Genomic DNA, 14414 nt, shown 5'->3' with positions numbered 1-14414 from the left:
CATGTGGTGCTGGGGGATCGAACCGCGGTCCCTGATGCTTTGCTAAGCTTGTTCTAAGTAGGTGCTTTAGACCACTGAGCCATCTCTCCAGCCCCAATAATATTTCTATTTAATTATGTATCAGCATTTTTATAATTCAGTATTTCCATCATGTTGCAATGGACATACTAAATGTATCCATCTGGCTGATGATCTTAGCTGGGACTTATTTTGGGGCTAAAGCAAGAGTGTTATAAGCATTCTGAAAAATGATGCTTGGGATTATTTCTGGTTAGGTTTTACTGTTGGGGAAATATAGGACCACTCTGTGGTATAACATGATGAAAAGGCACCTTATCTCTGGGTCTTCCAGGAGCCCATATCCTTCATGTAATCATGAGAAAAGGGCCAGGGAGATCGGGCCTGAGCTCAATCCCCAGTTCTGCCCCCCCCAAAAAAAATCATGAGAAAAACAGATGAATTCCATCTGAAGAACATGTTACAGATGCCCAACTGTCCCTCCCCACACCTCTCAATCATCACTGACAAGGGAAGTCTGAGGAGCTGTCATAGACTTCAGGGAGTCATAAATGTATTTAAGTAGTTTGCAACAGACGAGCTAATTTTCTGTAAATCTTAAAATTTTATTTCAAAACACATGGAGCTTGATGGTAGAGCTTTTACCTAGCATGTGCAAAGCCTGGGTTTGATCCTCAGCAGTGCTCAAGTATGAACGAATGAACGAGCAAAGTAATACCAATAAAAATTAATCTGCTTACTTTTGGCCTTGCATTACTCCCTCTGCCATACTGGGGATTGAACCCAGGCTTGTACATGGGCTAACAGGTTGGGCTCAAATTTGGGATCTTCCTGCCTCAGCCTCCCAGAATGCTAGGACTACAAGCATATGCTGCCATGCCCAGTTCCTTGCATGAATTTTGTATTGTTTTCTTTTGGGGGGGGTGACCTATCATTGGGCTGTATATAATACTTTTCTATAGTCTGTGCCAGTAAAGCACTGCCCAGGGGTGGGGGCGGTGCGGCATTTGCCAGGGATCAAACCCTGGTCCCTGCACTTGCCTAAGCAGACGCTTAGTCCACTGAGCTATCTCATCAGCCCTTTAGGACATCTTTTTATTGGATGAATATTGATAATTTTGAATTTGTGGAAATCATGAGATGGCATATTTGTGTGAGAGTGATAAGTTAGGAAGAGTGGCCTCTCTGGAGGATGTTGGGCTCTTGGGGGAAAGGTAATTTTAGGAGGAAAAGTCAGCAGGACTTATTGCGTATGGAAACAGAGAGGGAGAGAAGTGTCGGGTGATTCCAGGTTCTGGCTTGAAGAGCTGATCCCATGGTGAGAGCATAAAAAGTTGAGAGTAGAGAGAGCATTAGGAGGGGGAGAGAAGAACTTGTGTTACACATGGCATATATCTGCAGTCTGAGAGTTGCTGTGATATATTGCGTTTCAGGCCCTGTAACTGAAACATTTTTATCTACATGTTTTATTTAGTTCTTATAGCAACTGAGTATATCTTTTTTTTTTTTTTTTTTTTTTTCTTTTTTATGACACAGGGCCTTGCTATACAGTACAGACTTGTAATGATCCTCCTGTCTCAGCTTCCCTAGTGCTGGGATTAGAGGTATATACCACCACACTTGGTTCCAGAGCTGGCACAGTGTGCCCAAGGTTCTGGGGCCAGCACCACATATGGTACTGGGAATTGAACTGGCACCTTGCACTTGCCAGGCAGGTGCTTATACCACTGAGCCGTCTCCCTAGCCCCTACAACCACGTATATCTTACATAGAACTTTTTGTGGAAGTTTTGGTGCTATTGTGAGCTGTCATGTGTGTTGTAATTAGAAATAGGAACTGAAGATGCTCAGGATGATAATCCAGGGGTACAGGTTTGGAATGGCTATCGTTAATGAAGAGGTTGATGTGTTAGAAAAATACTGCTGTCAAGTGGGTTACAGGACTCAAGATACCTGATTTTTTAATTTTTTTTATTTTTTAGGGAAGGGTCTACAGGGTGTTCAGGATCTCATTACTAGTTCTGACTCCTAGTGATCCTTCTGTTTACAGCCTCCCAAGTACAGGGATTATAGGCGTGCACCACCACGCCCAGTCTCAATTGATGTCTCAGTGCGCCCTGGAGGCAGGCTCAGCACCACAGGTCTGGGGATTGAGCCTCTGGCCCCTGCGCCTGCTTGCAGGCACTTTAATCCACTGAGGTATTTGGCCAGCCCACGATATCTGATTAATAGATGATTTATGGGTTTTTTTTTTTTTTTTTCTTTCCTGTGCTGAGGGAGCAAACATATCTATGAGAAGCTAAATGAAGACTGGAGACTGACTGGGAGCAGGACAGCTGGGTGGGTGATTTAAATGACCTACAGCTTTATCCTGTGCGGGTCTCCCATGGCCATGTGCTGGTTGTGGAGGTGGCAGCTACTCGGGAGCAAGTAGGAAACTTCCTGAGCAATGCTCCACGCACTCAGCCTTTTTTTTTTTTTTTTTTCCCTGCTGTTCCATTCTTAGCCCAGTTAGACTTTTGGATCTCCTCTACAGATCTTTTTTTCTAGTGGTTATCTGCATGTTTTATGTATTTAACTGTTGAGTAATTTATTAATCTCATTTCCAAGCAGAACACTTTTTTTTTGGGGGGGAGGGGTGTACTGGGAATTGAACTCAGGACCTCGTGCTTACCAGGCAGGCACTTAAGCCACTGAGCTATCTCTCCAGCCCCAACAACACTTTTTCTGTAGGACCAGAAATTATCATTTCTGTTTAAAACATTTTACTAGCTTTGGGGGCCTGGCCCTAGCTCAGTTCTTTAAGTGGCTGCTTCCACAAAGCTGTCAGGCTCAGGTGGCTGTGGTTCGATCCCCAACATGTAAGCCAGCCAAACCTGCCCTGAAGGCATTCGGAGCAAAAACAAAACAAAACATTTTACTAGCTTTATAATTTACTTAGCTAATTTGAAATGAGGCATTTGTTCTAAATAAGACCACATTTCTTTTGATGTTTATTTTTATTCTCAAGTTTCTCATTCTCTCAAAATGTTAGGGGAATGCAGTGCAACCATCACTCATATTTTGAGGATGTGGCTCCAGGCCCCCCTTGATGACCAAATCTGTGCCTGGTTGGGTCCCTCTATAAAGTGGTACAATGTTTGCTTTCAAGCTGTGCACATCCCTGTTTACTTTAAATTATCCCTGGAGCTGAGAATGGTGGCACATGCCTGTAATCCTAGCATTCACGAGGCTCAGGCAGGAGAATCCACAACTTTGACAGCCTGGGCTACATAGTAAGTTCAAGGTCAGCCAGAATTACATAGTGAGACCCTGTCTGCAAAAACAAACAAAATCATCTCACAGTACCTGAGACTGTGCCAGTATTATGTAAATTCTAGGGAATGATGGCAAGAATGGACATATTCAGTATAGGTGCAGTTTTTCTGAGGCTCTTTTGGTCTATGGTTAATTGAATTCTGAGGTGTGAAAATCATGGATATAGAAAATTAACTGATTTTAGTTATGGTTCTGTTTTAATATAATTTACAACATTTAAGTGTGACTAACAGGTTGATTCTAAAATGAAAACTTGCCCTGTGAAAATCTGTATTACGTATTTTTCAGAAAAAAAAATTATTTATTTATTTATTCATTTTGCATAGTGTCTTGATATGCAGCTCAGACTCATAGTGATCCTCCTGTCTCAGCCTCCCCGGTGCTGGGATTACAGGTGTGTGTGCCACCACGCCTGGTTTTGGTGATTGGCATGGCATGCCCTGGGTTCCAGGGCTGGCACAGCATACAATACCAGGGAGTGTACTTGGGTCCTTGCACTTGCCAGACAGGCATTTAGACTGCCAAGCTATCTCCCCAGCCCCTGCACTTTGCATTTTTTTTTTTACTTTGCATTTTAATATTAGGATTTTACTTACTTTGTATAATGTGAGCTGAGAAGGACTGAGATAATTTTTGTCACATTCAAGCATTGCCTGGAGTTACTCTCTTTTCCTGGTCTGATAGTTAATTATATATGAACTATACTAATGGAGAAAAAAGAAGCCACGAGCAGAGGCAGTGGGCTTGGAAGAGTGCATGTCAGCCCCTGGCTGAGTGTCTGCAGAGCCAGTGGGACACATTCCCTTCCTTCTCAGGGCTTCAGCTCCCTCTGCTCATTTCCTTGTATATGCCAGACCAGGAAAAGGAGAAAAGCTTCCCTCCCTTTCATCAGATGTCCAGAGAGAAACTACTCTCTTCCCCTTCCTTCCTTGTCCTGGAGTCTGACTTCTGAAACTCAGAGGTGAGAGGCAACATGATTCCAGATGCCACCTCAGGAGTACCTTTTCAGTTACTCAATTAAAACAGAGCCAAGCCCTAGTGAAGTGGGCATAGCCCATGCTTAAACATTTAAAGCTTACTGTGGCATGTGTCTATGTCTGCTTAAACAAGTAAAGTATTTTAATATCATAAGCCCAAATATTATCTTAGTGTTTTGATTTTAAAAAAATTTAAGTTGTGTTGAGTGAAACAGTACAACAAAGCTTAATGTGAAAGGTGACTGACCATCTTGTGTGTTGTGTCCTCATCCTTTTGTCCCCAACAACAGGAGCTCACGCGCCAACTGCAGTCTTCTAGTTGTGCCTAAAAGACATCACGTGGTGACTCCATGGTGTAGAACATGGACATGTACAACCAACTCTCAGCACCCTCCATCACCACCCTCTCTCTCAAGATACTTGCATTATAGTTTCTTTTTTTTGGGGGGGAGCGGAACCGGGGATTGAACTCAGGCCCTTGTGCTTGCCAGGGAAATGCTTATTCCACTGAGCTATCTCCCTGGCCCCCGCATTATAGTTTCTATTTGTTTGTTTGTTTATTTATATATTGTGGTTGGCTCAGCCCATCCTGGCACAGCTTGTGGTGCCAGGGAATGAACTGTGGCCCCTGTGCTCTTGCCTAAGCAGGCGCTTAAGACCGTTGAGCTATCTTGCTGGCCTATAGTTTCTTTTTAAATCAATAAACAATACTTATACTGTTTTTTAATGATTATGTTTTGCTTTTAATAAAACTTTTGCTTTGATTTAATACTTCTGAACTTTCTAGCAGAACCATAAACCCTAGTGCATTCTCTTTCTCAATTGGTCAGATGAATAGGGTGGAAAATGTATGGACTTACACAGACATTCAGTGGTACGGCTGGCACCAGTGGTTTTCCTCATTGAGAACTTGAGTCAAAATGGACATAATGTCTAGTGCTTTGTTTTATTCCATAGAGTGATAAATAGAATGCTAAACAGTGACTGAAAACAGTTGAAGTCAAGAAATATTAGTCTTACACAAGGCCCATGGTTGGGATTTGGAGGTTTGCATACTCAATCGAAATTGTAGGTGAAGATTTTGATACATATTTCTCAGGAGTAGAGTCCATGGGTTTTCAAGAGCCTGTTGCTCTGAAACAGTGGTTATAACTCAGCAATAGCCAGCACAAGGGCCTTTAAGTTATGATGCTCACTATACTCTGGGCCAGAAACCTTATTAAAAATCCAGTAAAAGCTGTATTCGGCCCAGTTTTGAGTCAGTTTTAGAGATTCTTGGAGCCTCCAAAGCCTAGTTCAGACTCCTCCAACTTTCAAAATGTGATTCATAGACCCTGCTGTTACAGAGACACTTTGGTGATCATAGTATACCAGAAGCTTGCCATTTGGTTTATACACATTCTGTATCTATATCCTGCTTCTCTAGACTTAGCTGTCTAACACTCTCCACTTTAGATTTTATCTCTCATACATACCAAGTTAGGGAAAATTATCTTAATGTATCTGATTATTTCTTGCCATTTTGTACTCTGTTGGCACAATATTCAAGTTTTCTGTTTTTATTGCTCTTTTAAGGGTTTCATGTCAAAATTCATATAAAAGTACAGGTGTAGAGATCAGTGTTCCACTATATTCAGCGGTTTACTATTCTTTACATGAGTAATTGTCCTAGGTTTCAGTCTTGAAAAAAAAAATCTATCTATCTATATATAATATATATATTGATTTTTGTATTATATATATGTATATATAAAGGAGTTTCACCCGCATGAGTTTTCCACATCACACACACACACACACACACACACACACACACGTTCTTGAACTTGCTGTGTATCCCAGCCCAGGCTGGGCTTAAACTTCCAACCTTCTGCCTCAGCCTCCCAGAGTGCTGGGATTACAGGCATGCACCACCACACTACTATAAAATCTTTTTATTAAGGAGAGTTGCCTCTAATTTTGTTCTACGTTAGTTTTTCAGGGCTGTCTTTCTTTTGGGGGGACTGGTAATGGAACTCAGGACCTTGCATTTGCTCGGCAGGAGACATGCAGCTGAGCTGAATCTCCAGCACTTTCTAGGATATCTTAACACTTAGTTCTCCTGTTTTCTTATACTTCTAAATCTTTGATGCATACTGTATAGCTTTGTAGATTTTTTTGCTTTGTTTTGCTTTGGAAATGCTTTACTAATTCTTAAATTTTAAGTCTAATTGCCATTTTATATAGTTTGTTCTAAACTAGTAAGTAACTGACATTAGATTTTAACTCAGTCATCCAGGATAATCTCCCAGCTATGTAAAATTTTATCACACTTTTTCCTGCTCTTAGTTTGTTACCTGATTGTTCTTTAACTTTTGAGTAGATATTGTTGAAATTAATGATTTACCTTAAAGATTCCACAAAGCCAAAATTGTGTTCTCATTTGAGTATATTCCTTTCTTCTTTTTCTGCTGTTTCTTCTTTGTAGCATTTTCATTCTCTTTTAAATCTTTTCTCCAAGTAATGATTATTTACCTCTCAAAATATCAAAAACTACACACTTAAGAATTGGATCTGGGCGTGATGGTGCAGCAGTCATCTTCCCAGCACTTGGGAGGCTGATGCAGGAGGATCATTGCTGGTTCAAGAGCAGCCTGGACTACAAAGTGAGCTTAAGGCCAGCCTGAACTGCATAGTGAGACCCTGTCTCAATAAAAAAAAAAAGAAAAAAGAATTAGAATAACTGAATTTCTTTTTGATTTTAAGTAATTATATTACTTAAGACTATCTTCACCTGATTTTAAAAGTTTTTTGAATGTAATTTTCTAAAGGAAATAATAAAAAAATATATGTATAAACAATCTAAATATGGATTTGACTTTCAGTGCAATGCGTGTTTTACTCTCAAAATTACCAAGGCCATGGATTGTGGATGAGAAGAAAGATGATGGTTATACTGCTTTACATCTGGCTGCCCTTAATAACCATGTGGAAGTGGCTGAACTGTTAGTACACCAGGTATGGAAAAGCAGTTCAATAATTTTGGAATATTTATATTCATTAATTCTCTATTGGGGCTGGTGAGATAGCTCAGTGGAATAAGTGCTTGCTTGGCAAGGACAAGGTCCTGAGTTTGATCCCTGGTACCACCACCAAAAAAAAAAAAAAATCTCCATCAAATAAATGCCTATTAGTATGTTAACAATAAAACCTCACAATAATGACAATTTAGATGTAATGCTAGTTCCGTCTTCCTCCTATATTGATCAGCTTTCCTCTTGCTGGGACACAATATCCAACACCACAGTTGGAGGAAGAGAGGCTTAATTGTGTCTCATGGCTAGAGAGGAATTTAGTCCAGGGCTAACTGACCCCAGGACAGATGTGGCATGGCAGCCAGGAAGCAGAGCAGAGAGACAGCTCAAAGAGGACGGGTTCAGGGGCCCAAGTCACACCTCCATGACTCACCTAATATACTTTACTGACCCGTTGAAGGGCTCCCAAGCAATCAAGTTGACAATTAAATTTAACTCCTAAACTATCTCACATGGCTTCTTTCAGTCCAGGGCTGGGCAGGTTGGGTGTAAATGAGGGCAGATGTGTTATTTCTTAGCATTTCTTCTTCCCAGGCTTCTTGGGTTGGGCAAATGATAGAAGCCAACAGCATTTCCTACAGCTGCTCTGCTGGAATTACTGTAGTCCAGCAGTCAACTGACCACAGGATGAGGAGCCATCCCCACCCCCATTAAATACTTTAGCATAGCCAATGGCCTTTTAACTACAAACTGGAATCAGGATAGGGGAGATATTCATAACTGTTGCGATGTGTGGTGAAACTTTTAAATACCTAAAGAGAGCTCAAGTCATAAAGATACACTAAAGTGGCCAAAGAATCACTGTGGCTCCTTACTTCAGGGAACTAACAATCTAGGTTAAGATAGAACAGCAGCAATTTAGTAAGTAGTATGTTATATGTAGCTAAGTACCAGGTTTTAAGATACACATTCCAAAAGTATAGAAATTTAAAGAAATGGTTAGTAAGCTAAACTACCTTTTCCCTTGCCATTTTAATGCTTTCCTATCAAAATTATTGCTGTCTTTGTTAATAATGTAAATACATTTTTATTCAACTCCACATGTCTGGACTTACATGGTTACTACATTGCCTTGGTTATTGTTGCTTTATACAGAGTTTGAAATCTTATAAGAGTAAACCTCTACCTGTTTTTCTTCTTTTTCAGAATACTTTAGTAAGTCTAGATCTTTTAGAATGAGTTTATTATTTTCTGTTGAAAAGTCTGCTGGCTGTGCTGGCCCTGCCTGCAGAGCTGATACTGTAATTGAGACGGGGTGTGGTGGTGTGCACCTGTAATCCCAGCTTTTGGGAGGCTGTAAACTGGGGGATCACCATGAGTCCAATCTAGTAGTGAGACCCTGAACACCTTGTAGACTCTTTCCTAAAATAAAACAAAGTCTGCTGGGAGTTAGCTCTTCTACATGTTAAATTTATCTATAGGTTGCTTTTTCTGGATGCTTTTGTAAGTTATGTTATTTTTGCATCTCAGTTTCCAGTTGTACATTACTAGTATATATAAATATGATTGTTTTTATGTTTTACCCACATATGTGACTTTGCTTAAACTCATTATTCTCGTAGATTCATTATGGAGTCCTTAATATTTTCAAGATAGACAGTCACAGGTTAGAAGAATAGAAAATGTAGGTAGGATTACACATAGTCAGTTATTTAAGTGCCTTGTATGTGCTAGGAAAGCACTTGACATCTGAGCTATTTTCCCAGTCCCTACTTTTATATTTTAAGATGTGGTCTTGCTCAGTTGCCCAGGCTGGCCTTGAACTTGGGATCCTCCTGTCTCAGTTTCCAGAGTAGCTAAAATTAGAGATGTGTGCTACCCAGCCCAGGTGATAAATGGTCTACTCTTTATACAAGAGTGTATCTTCTGAATCTTTAGCTGTTAGTTACATGTTCTTTTATTATGCTAGATATTGTGCTAGTCACTTTGACATTATTGTCCTAGTTCTCAGATAAGCCTTGTGAAATAGATCCCACTGCCACCATTTGGGAACTGAGGAAATGGGTGGGAAGTGGTGTACAGCTTGCCAGAGTTGCCTTGCTTATAAGTGGTAGAGCATGAACTAAGGTTCCTTGGCACTGGATTCAGTTGTGCTGCTCCTCAGGCCCTCCCTGCCCCTTGCCTGGGAGCCAGCTCTTCTCATGTTGTCCTGGCTCTTCCTGGAGCCTGGGGAGAAATTCCTGGTCTCCCTTTCATAACTGCCTTTATGTACTAATTGAACATCACCTTTTCTTCAGGTCAAGCAGTTTCTTTTCTTTGAATTAGGAACTGAATTATGCAACAGAGGGAGTCAACTTACCAGGTCATTAAAGTAAACCTAAGGTCAATATGAAAATCCTGTAACTTTTTAGAAGTATTTTCAGTTCAAAGAAGTGATCACCATTGCTGTATAGTGGGGGATTGAGAGAGAGTTGTATTTGAGCTCTGTGTTGTTTCTTATCCTTGAACTTTTCTTAGACAGAGTCACCATAATAAAATAAAAAGTTTTAAATTAGTTTGACTTTAGATAAAGTTTGCTGCTCCATCCCTTAGCAATGCCTGCTACCAGGTGCGGATAATGTTGCTGTATCTTGGAGGAAGAGAAAGTGGTCAGAAGTGCCTTTTGTTATTTATTCCCAGGAATACTGTTTTCATGTTCTTTACTGTTGTTAAAATTTAACCATTTGTAAAATTTGTTCTTGTTTAGGGTAATGCAAACCTGGATATCCAGAATGTGAACCAACAGACTGCTCTACATCTTGCCGTTGAGCGACAGCATACCCAGATCGTTAGGGTACGGTATTGATTTTTTTTTTTTAAATGTATTTAGTACCAGGTCTATAGGGCCTTACTACGTAGGTCAGACTCGTAGTGATTCTCCTGTTTTCAGCCTCACAAGCACTGGGATTACAGGCGTGTGCCACCGTGCCCAGTCTCAATCCATATCTCAGTGTGCCCTGGGGACGGGGCTGGCATGGCACACCAGGGATTGAACCCTGGCTGCTGCGCTCTACCTAAGCAGCCACTTTAGTCCGCTGAGCTATCTGGTGAGGCCTCAGTATTGATTAACATATAATTTAGCTTGCAAGTTTTTTTTTTTTTTTTTTAAACCAAACTGAATTTTGCAACCTCTTGAAAATTGGTAGTGTCAGATTTCTTTAAAAAAGAAAAGAAGGGGCCAGGGAGATGGCTCAGAGGAATAAGCACTTCCCTGGCAAGCGCAAGGGCCTGAGTTCAATCCCCGGTTCCGCAAAAAAAAAAAAAAAAAAAAAAAAAAGAAAAGAAAAGAAGAAGCTTTTATTATAGGTACACACCTATAATCCCAGCACTTGAGAGGCTGAGGCAGGAGGATTGCTGTGAGTTCAAGGTCCCTTTGGGCTACATAGTGAGACCCTGTCTCAACATACCAGTGAGTCAGTCAGTTAGCCAATCAATACATACATAATTTGCTGTAAAACCTAGGACTTTAGGCTAATGTTTTATATCAATTGAGGGAGTTTTAATGTCTAATAGCAAAATCTTGTTTGAGTTCTAATTTTATTATTTTATTGTCAGATTTTTGAGTTACTGGAATGTCAAATGGGAAATTTTGAAAAAGGAACATACAAATTTGAAAAATCTTTGTTCTTAGTATGTATTATTGAGAAGTAAAGTGGAGACAAAGCTTTACCTCAACACTTGCTACTGCAAATTCAAAAAAGACAAAAACTTTCTTAGTTTGGGGATTTCAGACAAAATAGTTGAATGAATATTGGTTTAAATATTTTTGTAAAAAAAAAAATTGTAGACAGTGATTCCTAAGGCTTGGTGGCTAAAGCAGCAGTGTTGGTATCCTTGTGAACTTAGTAGAAAAGTTAATTTCCTGCCCTCCTGCAGACCAGCCAGCGCAAGGCCAACATCTGGTTTCTCAAGATACCTGGGAAATCTGCATTCTCATCTTTGAGAAGTAGCATCCTAGACTGACATTTGTATAACCTGTTAGAACAACAAAAACAAAAAACATAATTTACCAAGACAAGACCATATAGTTAAGATTGATTTTTTTTGAAGTATTTCATATATGTGTGTATGTGTGTGTGTATATATCATATAAATTTTTTTTGAATGCATTTTAGTATAGAGTCTATAGGGTCTCACTACACAGATTGGATTCATAGTGAGTGATCCTTCTTGTTTTTCAGCCTCCCAAGCACCTGGACTGCAGGCATGCACCACCACACCCACTCTTGTTGGCATCTCAGGGCGTACCGGGGGCAGGGCCTGGCACAGCAGTCCAGGGATCAAACCCCCAACCCCTGCATCTGCCTGAGTAGGCACTTTAATTTGCTGAGCTATCTGGCCAGCCCTTACTAGTTACATCTTAAAAAATTTTTTTCCTTAAATTTCTGTATTTATTTGATACAGGATCTCCCTATGCAGTTTAGACTAGTAGTGATCCTCCTGTCTCATCTTCTCTATCCCCAGTGTTGGGATTATAGGTGTGTGCCACCATGCTCGGTTTTGGTGGCCCCGGCTCGGCATGCCCTTTTGGGGCCGGAGTGGCTTGTGGTTCCAGAGATTGAACTCAGGTCCCTGCACTTGCCAGGCAGGAGTTTAAACTGCTGGGCTATCTTCCCAGCCTGAGATTGATTTCTATAGGTATTATTTTTTGAAAGCTCTTTGATGGTATGTATTTGTAGAAAGGATTAGGACAATTGATAAATGACCATAAGCAAAATGTTCAATAAACTTTACATTTACTGTGTAAGTTGTCTGTTGAAATATGTCAACTATGTGTTTTATCTAGGAGGGTGTATTCCAGCAAACATTTCCACATTCATGTTAGTTGAAATCCTTTTGCTAAAATTGATTTATTTTGGGGGTTTGATCCCTGGGTCTGCTGTACCGGCCTTGCCCCTGGGGCATGCTGAGATGGCAAGTGAGACTTGGCATGGTGGCGCGCTCCTGTAGTCCCAGCTCTTGAGAGGCCGTCAGCAGGCAGATGACTATGAGTCCGATCTAGTAGTTAGACCCTAAACACCCTGTAGACCCTTCCCTAAAATACAAAAAAATTTTTTTAAAAATTCATTTATTTTTCATGATATTTAGACATTTCTTATGAACCACACATTTGGAGAAAATTGACCAGAGAATGGAATCAGTTATTTGCTTGTCTTGTTTAACTAAGAGAAAAATTTTGAACATTATGATTTAGTCCTCTTGGGAGATTTAAAATATTTCAGCTCAGTATCTAAAAGTGAAACGAGGAAAAAAATCCTGAGTTTCTCTCATTGTCATCTCAGAGTATATAAATTAATCAGTGTACTGATTCTCACTTTCTTTTTGCTCTAATTCATTATATTTGAGTTACTGGAACATATTCCTCTTTGTAAAAACCCACAGGGCTGTAGCATAGTGCAAAGCAGAGACATCAGCATCATGAACTAGAGTAACCAGTCCTGCATGTAGGGCCAAGGCGCACTCACTGCCCCTTGGAATACGGTATAGTTTCTCATGGATGTGGCCAGTTTACCAAAATGAGACCTCTTTGTCCCTTAGCTTTTGGTCCGTGCTGGTGCCAAGCTGGATATTCAGGATAAAGATGGTGATACTCCTCTGCATGAAGCTCTGAGGCATCACACGTTGTCTCAGCTGCGTCAGCTGCAAGACATGCAAGATGTGGGGAAGGTAGATGCTGCCTGGGAACCATCGAAAAACACAGTGAGTAAAGATAAGCTTTCATTCAGTACAGGTGGAGCATCTTTTAAGGCAAAATGTTGTTTTTACTGCTCATCTGATCAGTACCAGGAAAAATATCTTATCACAGCTACACATTTAGAATTTCAGTTTATGGTCTCTTCCCATCCTGAAGCATTGACCTCCAAGATCCCTATCTTGCATTACTATATTTGTCTGTTCCTTATTTCGTCCTTTTGTCGTACCCCTCAATCAGGTGGTTGGGAATCTTGGCCAGGCCCCCAATACTTGGCCCCCAAATAGAGACATTCTCATTAGGCCTGAGAGGGAAAACCTACCTGAGTGGAAAGAAGAGAGGAGAGATGGCTAGAGGACTCCAAGGGACAAATTTGAAGTTATCCAAATACCAGATGACAATGGAACACCCTTATGGCTGCCCTCTGGGAACATGTGATTATAGAGAGAGGAGCACCCCAGGTGGCACCTGTCCCCATCCAGCCCTCCAGTGTGAACATTCTCTAGGATGACCCAGAGAAATGCCTTATGAGACAAGTACTGAGATCCACACAGGCTATAAGACCCATGGCATGGGGACAACTAAAGAAGACAATGCAGGAGGCATCCTGGTGACACGGTGGGACCTGGTGACACAACAGGACTTCCCACAAACTCCTGAGAATATTTGTTGCTATAATCAACATCATAGCCTGTGTGCTGTTTCATCTGCTAAAGTTATAAAAACAAAGGGGATGTGTTGGGGACCACAAATTCACAATAATTAACTTTGCATACTTCCCTAAGGGATAAATGGAGGTTTGGGATTGTCCATGTCACCCTTTTGCGATTTCCCCATGAACTCTTTAGGGATGGGCCATCCTCTCCCACCCACTAAGACTAAATTAAGACCACTAAGATTAAAAGAACAAAGGGGCTGGCCAAATAGCTCAGTGGATTAATGTTCCTGCAAGCAGGGGCAGGGGGTTCAATCCCCAGGTCTGCCATGCCAGCCTCACCCCCAGGGCGCACTGAAATGGCGATTGAGACTGGGCATGGTGGTGCGTGCTTGTAATCTCAGCACTTGGGACGCTGTAAACAAGAGAATCACTACAAGTCTGATCTAGTAGTGAGACCCTGAATACCCTGTAGACCCTTCCCTAAAAATACAGGAAGAAAAAGAAAAGATTAAAAACACAGGGCAGGGGCTGGTGAGATGGCTCAGTGGTCTACAGCACCTACTTGGAACAAGCTCAGCAAAGCACAGGGACCGCCGTTCAATCCCGCAGCACCACATGCCAGCCAGCCCCGCCCCCTGGTGGGCTGAGCTGGCCACACACACACACACACACACACACACACACACACAAATAAATAAA

The 14414-nt window shown here is 41.1% G+C and overlaps 1 protein-coding gene across 1 annotated transcript in view; it reads left to right on the top strand.

Annotated features, from left to right (window-relative positions):
- Nucleotides 1-14414, top strand: part of Mib1 (mindbomb E3 ubiquitin protein ligase 1) — a 160366-nt gene that overhangs the window by 118706 nt on the left and 27246 nt on the right. Inside the window, exons 13-15 of the mRNA XM_004635780.3 lie at nt 7177-7309; nt 10073-10159; nt 12904-13065. Of these exons, the coding sequence (XP_004635837.1) occupies nt 7177-7309; nt 10073-10159; nt 12904-13065 (382 nt within the window). The remainder of the gene's footprint in view (nt 1-7176; nt 7310-10072; nt 10160-12903; nt 13066-14414) is intronic.

Source organism: Octodon degus, unplaced genomic scaffold (assembly GCF_000260255.1).
Source record: "Octodon degus isolate 3935 unplaced genomic scaffold, OctDeg1.0 scaffold00075, whole genome shotgun sequence".
Taxonomy (NCBI): Eukaryota; Metazoa; Chordata; class Mammalia; order Rodentia; family Octodontidae; genus Octodon; species Octodon degus.
This window is presented reverse-complemented; position numbering and strand designations above follow the sequence as displayed.